Raw genomic sequence first — 16,749 nt, 5'->3', positions numbered from 1 at the left:
ATAAATATACAAAGTGAAAAATCCTGGATCGAGGTAATCAGCCGCCTGTTTAAATGGGAGCCTGGCTGAATGAACAGGCAAACGTTAGACATGCCACTACAGAATCATGTGCTTAACATCTTTTTTATCATTACCCAACCCGGCACATAAGCTCAAGAAATCTCTGTGATGTGTGGATTTAAAAAGAGGCTCGGAAAACATCTGAAGCTATGTAGCTGCAAGGCCCATAAAACATATCCAATGACTTTGGCAGGAAGTGTAATCAATCTCTGGTGAGATTTGCTAAAATCCAGAAAATCTCTCTGTTTTTTTAAACAGATTCCAGGCAGGAGGGATCTTTTGGAACACTCCAAGGTCCCTGTATCATAAGAGTTTAGCCTTGGCCTGCAGAAACCTTATCTACTACTGGTATTTGATTTTTTTTCTATACTGAATGATATCCATTAGACAATATCAACTTGCCCTATAAACTTTGAGAACTCACAGGACATAAGAAGTCCATTATGTACAAAAAAAGGTAAAAGCTATAGTCATCGCAAACCTTATGTTACTGTGGGTAAAACAAGAAATATTTAATATTATGAGCAAGCAAATTATAATGCGGATACCTGTGATTTAAAGGTGCCTTCCTAAATTACAAAAAGAAGACTGAGCAGTAGTCAATCCTAAACTCGAAACATAATTGACATTTCATGTTCAAATGCAGAAAACCCGTAATAAAAGAAACCAATTCTAAGTAACTGTGGTTTCAAAAGAGAATTGGCACTGAAAACCAGACCATGAATACAGAACAGAGACATACTGTTATCAAGTCTGCAGAATGTGATCATTTAGGAGAAACTGAGTCAATTCATGATAAGGCAGGGCTTTTATTCCAGAGGGAGATGAAAACAGAAGAGAGGGATTTGGGAGCTGTGGGTGGAAGGACAGTGTCTGAGGAAAACTTCAAATCCTAGTCCTAGAAAATCTCCATCAGTCAAAGTGAGAGGTTTATGAGTATATATTTAATGCAGGTAAAGCAAGGATTTGACAGCCCATAGTTATTTTGTGATATTAAGAGAATCTCATTATAAACCATTTTAAGTGATTTAAATGGTTACATTTAGTTCAAGTCTTTGTTTAAACACTAACAAAATTATTATGTTGTTCTATATCTTCCTTCAAATCCACCTATTTATATTGCCTCATATACATCATGAAATACAGGAGAAAAAATAATTTAAACACCATGAAACAATTTGGTGATGGCAGCAAAAGTCACAGATCCTTTGGAGATTAATGGGATTAAATTTTAAGCATGAAGAACAAAATGTTAAGGAAAAAAAAAAACACAGCCTCAAGAAAAGCATATATACCTAATCCTGGGCCTTTTAAGAGAATAATTGTGAATGAAATTAGTATTAACTGGAAGCACACAAAAAACAAGCAGGTATCATGTCTATGCCAGAAAAATTATTTAAAGGGATCACAATTTTTTTTTACCTCTTTTTGCTCTTCATTTGCTTATTTATTTTAAAATTTCAATATTAGAACATGGATGCAATGAATCCAAAAGCGTTTTTGTTTTAAAAATACCATAGTGTTTCTGTACACTCTCTCCATACAGCTTTAGTGATCACAGCAACAGGATGTGTAACAATATCATCTACATGTTTTCTGAATTGGAAGTCAGGACAAAATAATTATGTTCAGTTATACAAAGAGAAGCTCCAGTACATAGGAAACAGTTCTGCTGAAAACACTGGACAGCTTTGAAGATAACTTGAGAAAAACTGTGTTTGGTGAATATAACTCTCTCATAACATTAAAGCATGGCTTCTCTCTTCTTATTTCCTTCCCTGTCCAGTTACTGATTTCTCCTTTCCCATCTCCGTCCAGTTTAGTTTCCCCTCCTCCCATCTTTCTCTTGCCTTCCATTGCAGCAACTGTTCACCCAATTTCCATTCTGCTTTTTTTCTTCTTCTTCTTGGCTGCTTCTGCTGGAAAAGAGGAGGAAAATGTGGGCACGTGTCTTATGTCACAGTGGTTTGTGGGTGAGAGGCAGAATATTTGATGTTAGGAGATTGTATTAATTTTGTAAGTGAGGTAAATTATTTTATAAGTGATGAATTTTAATCAGACATTCTGTTTTTGTCATAGCCATAGCTTTTTTGGAGTGTTGTTTCCAACACCGAAAAAGTGTGAACCAGAATTCAAGATTGATTTAAAAGGAACTATGGTAAGGTAGAGAAACTGGGCATCTTTATACATCTTTCCTTTTCTCTTTAATCTTTGAAGTCAGTAATTATTTTCTAGTTTAAAAGGTAGATGTGAGGAATAAGGAATGCCAAAGAAAATTATGTAAACATTTTTAGTTAACATAATTTAGTTATCAAAAATGAAGTTATGAAAATATGAAAAACATTCATTCGCTTTTAATCTAGTGAATTCCTATTCCAATTACAACCCAAAATTATTTGCCAGTAATTAGAAATCCAAATAAAGGACACTTTGTTAAAAAATGAAATATTTAAAGTAGGCAACACAGACTAGCAGCAGTAAAAGAACAATTAATACTTGATGTCAGAGTCCAATACAGATGTTGGACTCTGACCAGTGGTGGGTTGCCCCCAGTTCAGACCAGTTCTATAGAACCGGTAGTAAAGCCAGTGGGAGGCTCCGCTCACCAACCCCAATGTCATCAGGAAGCTTCTGCACTACCCGTTGCAAACCAGTAGTAAAGGTAAGTAGAACCCACCCGACTCTGACATCAAGTATTTTCTTAAGAAAATATGAACAATATATTTGTGATCTTTATTTGTGCTAATTGGTTCACATATATACATTATAATACTTTAGATTATGCGAAGCATTAACACTATTTCCATGTTTGACTTGAACTAAAAAAGACTTGCAATCTGCTATTTTAAGTCCCACCTTAGGCATGGAAGCCAGCTGGGTAACTGGGCCAGTTACACTCTCTCAACCCAACTCACCTGACAGGATTGTTGTTGTGGAATAAACAGGAAGAAGTATAAGGCATATTTGCTGCCTTGGTAGCCCTCGACTTACAACAGACTTACAAAGTTACAATGGCACTGAAAAAAGTGATTTATAACCGTTTTCATTGCAGCATCCCCATGATCACGTGATCAAAATTCAGATGCTTAGCGACTGGTTCATATTTATAACTTTTGCAGTGTCTCAAGATCATATGAACAGCTTTTGTGACCTTCTGAGAAGCAAAGTCCACGGGGAAGCCAGATTCACTTAACAACCATGCCATGATTTCCTTAACAACTTTGGCATGAAAGGTCGTAAAATGGGGCAAAACTCACTTAACAAATATCTCACTTAGCAACAGAAATGTTGAGCTCAATTGTGTTCATAAACTGAGGACTACCTGTGATAAAGGTGGGATTAAAATAAAAGAATCCTAAGAAGAAAGAGAGGGACTGGTGTGGGAACTAGAAAGTTTTTTTTTAATCAAGTGGAGTTTTCTCAAATTTATTCTTTCTTCCTATCAAAATCAATGACAGTAAATTTTCTGTCAACTCAAAGCAAGCCAGAGCTGGTCCAATAAATGATACTGATGTTCCAGTATCTGCCTCCTGAAGCCTACCCAATAAAGGAACTTCCATCTTAATCACTCTACCGGTTACCCATGACACAATATATAAAAGGAATGATAAAGAATATTGGCTAATGCTGAACAATGTAAATTCATGCCTTCCAACCCCATTTTTACAATGCATTTGCTATGCAGCCTTAAAAATGATAAAGCAGTTTTTGAGTTAAGAATGCCAATTTGGTGAATACCTGGACAAAACCATGCAGGGTTTTCTTCTTGGCAACAATACAAAACCAGTTTGCAATTGCTTTTTCCCCAGAATTGTCTAACCTACAGCTTTATTATTCTCTGGTGATTTGATCTCCCATTCAAGTACTAACAGGCAAACAATTATCTCTTAGCATCAGACTTCTGTCTGCTAGAATAACAGCATTAATCTTTTTTCACTTTGACATAATGTATGTGAAGCATTTGGAGCAAACTAAGGACATACCACATGCAGGCAATGCACTTCAAAGTCTACCAAGTGCCACAATCTACAAGATTAATAACAGTAAGGCTATCAGTCACTGGGAGTAACAATTGAAAAAGGTACTGTCATGTGGTATTACTTGTTGGCTTTGCAGACGTATCTATCGCTACTGTGACAAATAGAATGCTGAACCAGACCAGGCTTTGGTCAGACTAACCAAAACTTTTCTTAGATTCTTAAACCTCTCATCCATTTGTTCCCCATCCTTATGCCATTTATACAATTTAAAATGTCTGGAAGAATGATGTAATTTGAATATATGCTGAACAGGTAAAGGTAAAGGTTTCCCTGTCCAATCATAGCTGTCTCTGTGGTGCTCATCTCCGTTTCTTGACCAAGGTAATCAGCATTGTCCCAAGACATTTTCCGTGGTCATGTGGCAGCATGGCTATACATCAGAGGCACATGGAACACAGTTACCTTCCCACCAAAGTGCTACCTATTAATCTACTTGCATATGCATGCTTTTGAAGTGCTAGGTGGGCAGGAGCTGGGGCAGGAACGGGAGCTCGCCCTGTTGTGGGGCACTCAGGTTTCGAACCCAGGCTGTCAGTTTTCCAGCTGACAAGCCCAGTGTCTTTAACCACTGAGCCAATGTGCCCCCTTCTATGCTGAACAGTAAAACAGAATTTATTTAGAAAACTTGAAAATGCAAACCCATAGAAAGCCCAAAAGAAATATTGTAGTTATTTAACAGAAGAAAATGCACATAGAATATTTTATTTTCCCCCTCTTAAAAACGAATCACTTCTTAATGGAGCCAAACCGCAGGAGCCTTCAACTATTGCCAATGCAACTCAGAGTTTCTGTTTAACTGAGTGTGTATATTGTGAATTGAAATGCCCGGTCTTATTGCAACAGGCAAAAAATAACACCGCACTGGCAGTTCAATGTAGAAAGGGGGGAAAAAGGATTTATTTCCAGTAGCATTTAAAAACTGTACAACAGACTCTGAAAAGAGCTAGATAGGAAATTACAACACTAGGAAATTGCGACAAGGCCAAAATCAGTACTAATGTATAACTTACAAATAAGTGAATGGAAAGAGGAGATGAATAAGAGGATAGTAGAAATAAAGTACTGTATATATTTCAGGAAATGGGATCTTTTTATAACAAATTAAAGTGAAGGGAAAAAATGCAATTTAGGTATATTCTAAAGTAAGCAAATTAAAAAATACAGGTAGTTCTTGATTTACAACCATTTGTTCAGAGACCATTTGAAGTTATGATGGTGCTGAACAAAGGGACTTATGACTGGTTCTCAAAGTTCCAGACAATGCAGCACCCCACAGTCACATGAACAAAACTGAAGGGCTTGGCAACCAGCTTGCACTTATGACTGGTTGCAAAATCCTGCGGTCACATGACTGCCATTTGCGACCTTCCCTGCTGCCTTTTCTACAAGCAAATTCAATGGGGGAAACTTGGCAGGAAGGATCACAAGTCTTTCACAAGGCCTCTCTGACCCTCCTGCAAGCACTCCTGCACAGGCAGACTCCCTTCACTTCCCACTTAACGACCTACACTACTGGAGTTATCACAACAATCAGGAATGCTTGGAATGTCGTCTCTAAACGATACGGTCACATGATGACCACATCGCTTTATGACCGCATCATTTAGCAATGGCAATTCCGGTCCCAATTGAAGTCCTAATTTGAGGATTGCATGAGTCTGTCCTAAAGGATAAGCTCCACTAGCCCAAATTATACAGCTGATCTAATTTGTAACCCACGGAATATTATAATGATTTGCATACTGCCAGAGAAGTAAATTACACCTTATCCCAGAGAAAAGGAACTGCTCCATTTTTAATTAAGGGCATTTCTCTAGCTACAAGGAACAACACACCAAGCTCTTGGATCAGAAGGAACCAAAAGGCCGGATTACAAGAGGCAAACTGGTCCAAAGCTTGAGGTGGGCGGAGGTAAATAACCACCAGCAGCGCCCCCCAGCTCTCCCTGGGCTTCCTTTAATCCCAAGAGCCGGGCTGTCCACTTGATGAACCCTTCGAGGCAACAGAACAGCCCCGCCACAGCTTTTCAACCCGGTCCCGCCGCCGTTTCCAGCCCCGGATCCCCGATGCTCAGCCGATCAGGTTCAAAGCCAGCCGGCTCTGTCTGTCGCCCTCCTCCACCCGCTCAGACTTCCCCTCCAGGGCTGGTCATGATCCCCCCCATTCGCCTTCCTCTCCAGCGGTGCAAACTCTTCCCCACCTGCCTTTCACCCGCCCGCCACCCATTCCTAACGCGCCTTCCTTCCCAGGCAAGGCAAGACTCCAGCCGCCTCGGCCGCCGCCCCCCCCCCTTGCCCAACGGCAGGAAAGAGGGCAAGGGTTACTCACTCAGCCAGGACTCCAAGCTTTCCCCTTCCGCCTCCGCCATGTTGCCGGCTGGCTCGGAGACTCCGCCCCCCGCCCCCTCCGATCAGGTTACGCCACGGCTGCGCCGAGCCGACCAGGCACCGCCTAACCCTCGGAAGGTGGGGAGAAGGCAGTGGTGGTTGGTGGGGGGGGAGAAGGTCCGCGTCTCGTCCTTTCGCAGCGCCCTCTGGCGGCGGGCGTCGCTCACTACTTCATTTTCTGTGACCAGGTAGTCTTTATTCTTGCTAGCATTGACATTCCCGCATCTCAGGTTCGCTTGTGCGGTCGCCTTTTCAAGTACGTCGGGTGTGGTTGAAAAAAAAAATATTCTACTTAATAAGAAAAAGCAGAAAAATTTCCCCTAAATCCCTGCTTTCTGCCCTTGGCAAATTAGACCCCAAAACTGATAATAAAAATCAAGATTGTATGTCCTGTTTACTGTAGGACAAATTCAGCAGATTATCTTAAAACTGCTTTTAAAAATTTATTTTTTTAATAAAATTCCACCTATATAACGTAACGATCCTAAAAGGCCACAATTTTTCTTCAAGATCGCAACCCAGCTTACATAAAGCCGTCCTTCTATATGAGAGACATTCCTAGGAAAATAAAATAGAATAAATTGTAATCCAGAGGTTTGTTTGCTGATATACAGGTGCTTTGTGATTGGCCACGCCTACCATGGCAACTGTGTTGTAAGAATTTGCAGTCATACATTCTTAAGATTCCAAATGTGCACTCTGACTCAAAAAATTGAGATCCCAGGAATATGTACCACTGGCTCTCTTGCTGAGACAATGAAAGATTTAATAGATCTTCATTTCTATAAGGATTTAGAAGAACCTGCGTGGACCCATCCACCCTCATGAAATATTTTCTTAAGATTTTCTTAATCAGATGCCTTCTGGAATTTTGCATTCAGGCTTTTAAGACCATAACTCCATTGTCTACCTTTCCCACCACTGGCATTTATTAGCATTTTTACAGGACACAAATTTCTATCCCACTTTAGTATTTTAAAAAACTTCAGTTATTTAAAAAAGTTATATAATTAAAGGAAATGGTAGAGCAAATACAATAAAATGAGATTAGAAAATAAAGAGACTGAAATTTAGCAATAAGACAAATGTCTATGAGAACAAGGTTTATTAGTATTATTTTTTTGATTGCCAATGCTATATCCTATTTGTAAATTTGGTAGCTATTATTCAGTTATGACAGCCAATACTTGCTTGTCCTTTTGTTTGTAACCGCCTGTTTTTCCAGGTACAAATCTTTCCAATTCATATTAAAATATAATTGTTCAATAAAAAAATCATTTTTAAAAAATCAATTGTTTCTATGGGACGAATAGGCTAAGGGAAGAAGAAGTTAGTTTGAACAAGCTCTGAGATGGTCTTTAACTGCCTTCCCCCGTTTTCTTCTGTACTAGCCATCTGAACTAAGGGATTAACACACTTCAGCTTGTACTGTAGCCATATTCTTCTTTTTCCAGCGTATTCCAGCTAGTGCAGGGTCAGCTTGTACTGTAGCCATGAATTCCATAAATCTATAGGGTATCAAATGAAGTCTTTTCTTTTCCTGAATCCCCTTTCCAATTTATTGGATAACCCCAAATTCTTAATTTTAAGCAGAAAGTGAAATTTCGTACTCCTTTTTTTCCCTCCTCCAACTAAAAATAAGAACTAAGTTTTGTGAACATTCTACGTTCAAGATTTTTCTCGGACTGTTTGTAATTTTAGTCATCACTTTCATTTATTTATTCATTGTTCTTTTCTGCACTCTTTCCAGAGTCCTTTAGTGATGGGCAAAAACACACCGTTTTCACCTCCCTCTGTAATAAATACACTCTGCATACCAACTACAGCATAGTTGATCCAAAACTGATCAAAGGTGGCTTACAAAACACATTTGGCACAGGCTGTATAGCTTTCCATGGTTTTTCCAGAGCGAACTCCCCGCAACCATAGGGCAAACTATGGCCAAGTAGCAACGACGAGTCTTTATTCCTAGCGTGGCCCAACCTCCCACAATACGGCGCCTTCCAAAGAGGGTGTGAGGGTTACAACTCCCGCCGCTTGGCATTTTGGGAGCTGTAGTTCCAAGTCCCATCCCAGCCGACTTGCTCAGTTGCGTTTTCCCTAGAACCGCTTTCTTTAGGCCAGTGTTTCTCAACCTTGGTAGCTTGAAGATGGGTGGACTTCAACTCCCAGAATCCCCCAGCCAGCGCACGCACCAAGAAAGGAACGTTAGCATATCCAGCTGTCTCAGCAAGGATAACCCTCTCCGTTTAAGCACGTTAAAAAGCAAAGAAGGACTCGGCCGCCTGGGTTTTTTTTTTTTTTTTGCAGAACTTCCCCGCTGATGCCTACGTCACAAAGGCTCATGGAATGGAGGGGGGGGAAGCCCCTTCCCCGGAAGGCCGTTTCCAGAGCAACGGAGCTCCTCCCCCTGGCGGTCCTTTGGACAGCCCTCGATGAGGTCCTGAAGGAAGATGGCGTCCCCCGCGATGGAGAAAGTGGGGCGCCTGGTCCAGCAACTTCGTGGCTCTCGGAAGCTCTGGCTCCCCGGGTAAGGAAGGGAGGAGCAGCAAAGAAAGTGAAAGGCTTGAGACGATGCCATGCAACGGAGAGAGGAGGGTTGGATTTCATTTTGGTTCCCTAACCAGAATGACAATTTAGCATTATGGCTCCTCGCAAGCAGCATGCATGCCAGGCGGGAAGGTGCATAGAAACGGTGGGAGGAAATCCTCAAATGCCTTCTGTGAAATTAAAATTAAATTACCCTCGTCTCCTAACGTGGCCACAATCATGCAATGTTCTGCAAGCGGTTTGCGTGGCTTCTTTTCCCCTTTTAAGCTTTTCAAGGTCAGCCAAGTAGCATGCAATGCCTAAACCAGAGGTCTTCAAACTTGGCAGCTTTAAGACTTGTGGACTTCAACTCCCAGAATTCTCCAGCCAGTTATGCTGGCTGGAGAATTCTGGGAGTTGAAGTCCACAAGTTTTAAAGTCCACAAGTCTTAAAGCTGCCAAGTTTGAAGACCTCTGGCCTAAACTCATTGGGACCAACTGGGTTTATTTCCGCTCACTTTTGTTTGGGCTAACGTTGGGCGTTGCACCCGAGAGACTGGACCAGAGAGACTTGCATCTGAGAAAGGGAGCTTACATGCAGCATTCTAAATTTTCATGTCCTGGAGGTTGAAAATCTCGGTGTTGACAACCGTTTTCTGCTCATCAAATCCTTTGTAGGCTGACTCAAGTCAGGTGGACCCGATACAATCCTACATATATTGATCCAGAAGTGAATAAAGAAAGTTACCGTAAATCTCCAGAGGAAATGTCAGAGGAGGAAAAAAATAAACGGCAGTTGAAAACAATCCAGCCGATAAAAGCCACCGAATCCAGCATCACCAGTTCTGTGTTTTATGATCCCGCGATCAGGTTTGGGTTTTTTTTTTAATTTTAATACTAATTAATATTAAAAATTACATTTATAATGATACAAACTAAAAATAAAAAAGTGGTGCAGGAAAAATTATTTAAAAATAGAAAAAGAATAAAAAATAAATAAAATAAAATAATTTATTCAAAGGATAAAAATACATAATTCAAAAGAAATTGATAGAGACAAAACTAAACAAGAACGTTAAAAAAGTGAAATAAAAAGGTCAAAAAACAAAAACATCCCTCTTAATTAAATACTGACAAATTGTTTGCAGCAAGTTCAAAATTTATAAGCTTCTACATCTATTTGCAATACAATTGACTTTACTTTATATATTTGAAAGAAAAAATAGTTAACAGGTTAAACAACAAAAAGTTAGAATTCAGAGCCTTCTGTTAATAGTCTGTTTCCTATAAATTACTTGTAGAAAGTTTACAACAGTTTATTTACCACAAATTACCCCAATCATTATCCCTGATTTGTCCAGGATCAAATATCCCCATATGGTTCTTAATAATGAAACTTTTCCTTAGGTTTTTAATTGGGAACTTTCCCAACAATTGCATCTCATTTCCAAAGTTCATTAGTCTCTGTTGTAAATGTCTCTGTAGAATTCATTGTTGAAAAATTCTCCTTAAAAACACAGCATTTCTCTTGCCAAGAAAGTCCAGTCCATCCTTCATCAATTCCATATTTCTGAATTTTTAGTATTCATATTCCTTTTAATCTTTTGTGGCAGATGTGCATTTTTCAAACCAAGTGCTTTCTTTTTCACATCTGACAGCAGCAGCTCAGGTTCCAAATCAGATTTCAATTCATCATGTTGCAAATCAATCCAACTATTATTTCCTACTTTTGAATATTATCTTGAGTTTGCACAGCCATTGTTGATCCATCCAATTGTTTGTTTATGTTTTCAAATAATATCTATAAGTTGGAGAGTATTAGTTACTTAATATGTTATGGAATCATACTTAGATGATTGAGTACTACAAGTAGTCCTTAACTTATGACAATTGGGACCAGAATTTCCATTGCAAAGGAAGGAGGTTGTTAAGTGAATCACACCTGATTTATGACCTTTTTGCCATGGTGTTTAACCAAACCATTGCAGTTCTTAAGTGCACCACTAAGCACCACTGGATTCATTAAGTGAATCCAGATTTCCACTCTGATTGTTGGAAGCCAGATGGGAACATTGGAAATGGTGATCATATGACCCTGAAACACTGTAACTGTAATAAATACATAGTGGTTGCCAAGTGCCCAAATTTTGATTATGTGATAAAGGAGGAGGAGGCAGTACAACAGTCATCAGTCTGAGGACTGGCCACAAGTCACTTTTTTCAGTGTCATCATAACTTCAAACATCATTAAACGGATGGTTTCAGTTGAAGACTATCACACTTCTGTTTTGTCATTACAGCAGATTCATTAACATGATGATGAAAGGAAGCGATAAAATTTTGGCACGTACCCTCATGAATCAGGTACAATTTATGTTTCACATGCTTTTCCTTGATTATTGCCCATATGGGAAGGAAATAATATCCCTATTTCATGATTATATTAAAAAGTGCTTATCCTTCTTTTAATAATCTATTGCATATTCAGTTATTTCCTCGGTTTGCTTATTACCAAATGTCAAAAGAATCATAAATTATATGTAGGTCCCTGATAATGCACCATATTTTTAAACCTGCCTTTCAGAATTATTGTGGAAGCAGGGTCGGAATTTTTCTAAGGCCTTTTTAATTTTCTTTTTTTTAAATAATTTTTATTGCTTTTAAAAGATGACAGGAAAACAAAAAGACAAAAGTAACAAAAAACAAAGATACAGTACATTATCAAAAAAAGCCATAACAAGTGCTTAAAAAGTAAGAGAAAGAATACAGAAACAAATAGAATGTACTGTACAATTGTACAGTATATATAATTATCTAAAAAAAACATAAGTGTATGCATGTGTGTCACTGTATATTCATTCTAATTTATAATTATGCTTTTTAAGGCCATTTTGATAGACAGTATAATTTTAGAAGTCAATAGCTTTGAGAACTGAGAAAATCTTTGTTACATCTAGTAGTCAAGGAGAGGTTGGGGTTTTGATCTTTGAATCTTTCTCAAATGTCATGGATTTGTAAGTTGCATACCCTGTGCAAAACAAGATGTGTTTTGTAACACTGATTAGTGTCCATCTGCATATAGAAATTAGTTCCATGTTGAATAAATTGTATTGCTGAGTGAGCAATCCTTCCTTTATTTTTGTTTGTGATTAAGACTTTAGAGGCCATTAAAAGGAAGCAACTTGCGAAATATCATGAAGCAGATGAGGAAATGAAAGAAAAAATTGAGTGCAACCCTTACAAAATCTTCCATCAAGCAATCGAAAACTGCCAACCTGTAATTGGGCTTTCAGGTATCATAAGAGGAGGTAAAAAGTATCAGGTAAGGTATAAATAAAGAATGCCGAGTTAACAGAATGCATTGAGTTTTTAAAACCATTATTTAGTGACACTGCCACAATGACCAACTTTGCACATAATACATAGTTATAAATACCAGCTTATAAACCACAATCACCTATCCAACCAAACCAAGCCAAGCCAAAACCAAACAATATGATGGTTTATAAAATAGGTAATGAGTCCTTTAAAGAACTAACACTCTGGTGTCAGGAACATCTAATTTCCTCCAACTCAACCAAGTTGGGTTTGCATGTTTTGTAACTTAAATATGAAATTAGATCAATAGTATAAAAATTCATGGTTCCATTGGGATTCAAGATACTTCTGTTTCCATCTATGGATTGGCAGGTTTGCTGCTGTCAGAAAAAGCAATACTACACTGAATTTGTGCTACATAAATTTTATTGAGACAAAAGTTTACTTGCAATTTTTTTCTTTTGAGTTGCCTTAAAATTGCATGGCATCATTTTCAGTGGACCCATATTCTTGCATACATTTCTGTATATTTATATATAAGACAAAAAAAATTCTGAGAATTTCCTCTTGCATTTTGAAAAGTTCATAACATTGCGGAAGACAGTCTTCATCCACTTTAGTTCTAAGTTGAGATCCCAGAATTGTTGCACTGATTTATAGGGCCACCCTGATGTTGCTTTGCAACATGTTTTGTATCTGGGTGGCATACCAAAAGCAAACCATAACACATGCAAAATATTCACACAGCATTAAATACTTTTTGTAACAGAACTCTTGATTTCAACATTTTTTTGAAGACAAATATGTAGGTTTGTTGTAAATTTAATTAGCGTGCTATGATAGTAAAGTATATTGAACCCCGCCTTTTGCTTTTTTCAGGTACCAACTCCTTTAAAGATTAGTCGGCGGAGATTCTTAGCCATGAAGTGGATGATCACAGAATGCAGAGAAAACAAGCACAGGCGAACATTACTGCCTGAAAAGCTCTCAAATGAGCTGCTGGAAGCCTCCAACAATAATGGCAACGTGATAAAAAAAAAGCATGAGTTGCACAAAATGGCAGAAGCTAACCGGGCCTTTGCTCATTATCGATGGGCGTAAAGAATGTGCTGTTGGATCCAGTGTATGATGACTTAAGGCTTTTGCTACCAGAAAAGACAACTTTTCGTTGTTCTAATTCCATTTGCTTTTCTTTGCATATCACTAATCTGAGCAGAAAATTGCCTGCTTCTCATTCAACTCTCATCAAAGAATATGAGCTGAAGAAAATCAGGGTCCCCCTTTTCAAGCTCACATAGGGAGTGGTTTTGAGTATGTCACGTCCCAAATGATATAAATACAAATCATTGTTTATTTTCAACTCTTGTGTTCATCAATTTCCATTCATGTTTTGGAAAACTAACAAACAAGCAGGTGATTGAAGGCGATCAGAGCTGAAAAATAGTAAAAATGGAAACTTTCTGATTTGATCCTTGTATATCTCGTGAAGAAAAACCTTAATATTGTAGGTTCTTTGCTGAAAATAACATGAATGAGAGATCAGTAGAATGAATGTCTCTGTTTACATATATGTTATCTCATGGGCAGAATAAATGACACAATTTTTATCCTTAAAATACAATGAGTGGTGGTGGGTTGCCAAAAATCTTATCTGTCTGCATCCAGTATAATAATTACTATATAGCTTATTCTACCTCATTTCTATTTAAATAACATGTACTGATTTTAAATTATAAACCCCTTATCTACAACACACGAATTCTACTTGAATGAAATATTTCAAGCTTGCTGATACCTTCTGGAGGTAGCAAGCAAGAATGCCAAACATTTTAATATTTCCATTTATTAATGAAATATATATAACAGATGACCTAAACCTGGTGTAGGAATTACAGCAATAATGAACTTCTTTAGAAGAAAATAATAAATTACTAGGTTAAAACCCTTTTTATTTTTAGGTAACATTAATTTGCTTGGCTGCATTTAGGGGTGATCTGATTTTTTAATCTGTATCTGAGTGGTTTCAGGGGCATCAGCGATACCTAAAGATAAATTATCAAACTGAATTTAAAGTATTATTAGCAACAGAATTGGTTAGATGGAACTAAAAATAGTATTTGGGGGAAAATAATTTGCCTCTGGTAAAAATCATCAGTCACCAGGTCCAGAAGTAAGTTTCTTATACATTCAAAACCCCAGAAATCTCTGTCAAGGTTGGACATAACTTTGTTCCATGGTCAACCAGTGTAATAGGCGGCCTGAAGTGGTAAATTCCCATTCCCATAAAAGAAAACTTTTACCACAAAGTATATTGTTTTCCTTGAATTAAAAATGGCAAACAGAAATGTGCCTTTATGGGCTATCTTGGAATTATCACATTTAGTCCTTCTCAAATATTGGAAGATGCTGAGTTTCTAGGTTTTTTTAAGTATAGAATCCCCCCATCTTCTCTACAAGCTACTAAGGATATGACAATTGTGTTGTGAACTTATCAATGATAAGTTAATTTGGGAAATGGGGAGCCAAGCTTAAAAATTTCAAGGTAATTCTGTACTTGGAGAATCTAGATCAGGGGTGTCAAACTCGCATCATCACGTGACATATCACAACCTTTTCCCCTTTTCGCTAAAATGGGGGTGGGGGTGGCCAGTGTGTGACACATCTGGCCCACAGGCCACGAGTTTGACACCCCTGATCTAGATGAAGGATGAAGTGTATACCATGAATCATTAAATAAGGCCAGAGAGCTTTCATCTGAGGAGTTGCATTGTAAGTACCAGTATTCATTGTGGAAAAAGCATATAATTGTTACTATAAATATGTTGTTGCATTAACCTTTTCCTGCAGGCATTTCATGTGTGATTGATTAAATATGTGCCATCTAGTTAGTTTCAGCTCTTGGTAGCCACATAAATTTTCCCTGTATTAATTTGTTCCTAACCTAGTTCTTCAGGTTTTCCAGCAATGCATTCACTGTCACTGTAACTAAGTGGACTTTGCTGAGTGGTGGTCGTTTTCTCCGTCCTTCTATCTTTCCCAGCATTGGCGCCTTCTCCAGAACTAGGTTTTTGCATAATTTGTCCAAACTAGAATTATTTGATTGTGATCATGTGTGCTTCGAATAGAATAGAACAGAACAGAACAGAATAGAATAATTGGCCAAGTGTGATTGGACACACAAGGAATTTGTCAAGGAATTATATGAGAACTCTGGGTTGATTTATTCGATAATCCATTGGTTTTTGGCTATGGTATTCTCAGAAATTATCTCCAATAACCAACCTTCAAAAGTGTCTATGTTCTGCTTCTTCCCCTTTTTCCCTAAAGTCACAGGGAATAGTATTGCTGCACTATTCTGTAAGTTTTGACACATCACAGCATCTGAATATCTTTTCCAATATCTTCATGGTTTGCTCTAGTCTACAACTTATTTCTTATTTTTTGTTTATTTTTCTTGGCTGATCCTAAAAGGCAGAAGAAGATACCTTCTGTATCAGTCAATTCTAAGGTTGATTGTCCTACCTATTGTCATTAGCTTGGTATTCTTTATATTTTAGTTCCAGATTCCTACTGTACTCCTTGACCCTTATTGCTAGAGCTTGTAGATCCTTTGCATTTTTCCTAATCAGAATAGTATTATTAGCATAGTGGAGGTTATTTACGTCTCTTCCTCGAGTGTTAAAAACATATATAGTATTTTCCAATCTAGCTTCCCTCAATAAATATTCAGCATGTAGGTTGAATAAACAAACAGGAATATGCAGATTTGCCTCGCTCTTTTGCCAGTCTAGAGCATCTGTTTCACCATGTTCAGACCATTTTGTGGCTTATTGATCTGTGAACAGGTTTCTCATGAGGACAGTGAAATGTTTTGGGAGTCCTATTTTTCTAAGCTCATTGCACAATGAGCATAGAAAATGCTCATGCATAGCATGCAAATGCATAGCTTGACACAATCAGCAGACTCAACGGCCTTTCTTTAATCAGTGGAAATACTAATTGCTTTTCAGTATGCTTTGCCTTTCTCAATTATGCAGAGTACATGAGGAATAATGTCTTGTATTCCTTGGCCTTTTCTAAAGCCAGCTTGAATATCTGGCATCTATTTTTCATGTAGAACTCTATATTGGATGTTTTTAAGTGTTATTTCTGTAGCATATCAAATTAGGGATAGTGTATAATAATTGCACGCTGTTAAATCCCCTTTGCTATTGGAATGTAAACTGACCACTTCCAGTCTCCTAGGCATTATGTCAGTTTTCAGATCTGCTGGCATAGCTTTATTTTCTGATTACTTCCCATATTTCTGTCACAATTTCATATGTACACAACCCTATTCTCCCTTTGAAGAGTAAATATCCTCACAATTTTAATCAGCCTTTGTTCTTTTCTTGATAGTGATAGAGACATAAATG

At 38.0% G+C, this 16,749-nt stretch overlaps 2 protein-coding genes across 4 annotated transcripts in view; one reads left to right on the top strand and one right to left on the bottom strand.

The window, feature by feature from the left end:
• Positions 1-6,468, bottom strand: part of GGA3 (golgi associated, gamma adaptin ear containing, ARF binding protein 3) — a 35,909-nt gene extending 29,441 nt beyond the window's left edge. For all 3 annotated transcript variants that reach the window (XM_070937576.1, XM_070937577.1, XM_070937579.1), the window contains exon 1: positions 6,429-6,468. In XM_070937576.1, coding sequence (XP_070793677.1) covers positions 6,429-6,468 — 40 coding nt within the window. The remainder of the gene's footprint in view (positions 1-6,428) is intronic.
• A 2,414-nt stretch (positions 6,469-8,882) lies between these two features.
• Positions 8,883-16,707, top strand: MRPS7 (mitochondrial ribosomal protein S7). Its single transcript, XM_070937575.1, has 5 exons — positions 8,883-9,017; positions 9,695-9,886; positions 11,317-11,380; positions 12,171-12,338; positions 13,214-16,707. The coding sequence occupies exons 1-5, from the start codon at positions 8,941-8,943 to the stop codon at positions 13,433-13,435; spliced, it is 723 nt and encodes a 240-aa protein (XP_070793676.1). The 5' UTR covers positions 8,883-8,940; the 3' UTR covers positions 13,436-16,707.
• Positions 16,708-16,749: the final 42 nt, after the last annotated feature.

This window comes from Pituophis catenifer, unplaced genomic scaffold (genome assembly GCF_029215685.1).
Source record: "Pituophis catenifer annectens isolate HBS135680 unplaced genomic scaffold, rPitCat1.0.hap2 SCAF_2, whole genome shotgun sequence".
Lineage (NCBI taxonomy): Eukaryota > Metazoa > Chordata > Lepidosauria > Squamata > Colubridae > Pituophis > Pituophis catenifer.
This window is presented reverse-complemented; position numbering and strand designations above follow the sequence as displayed.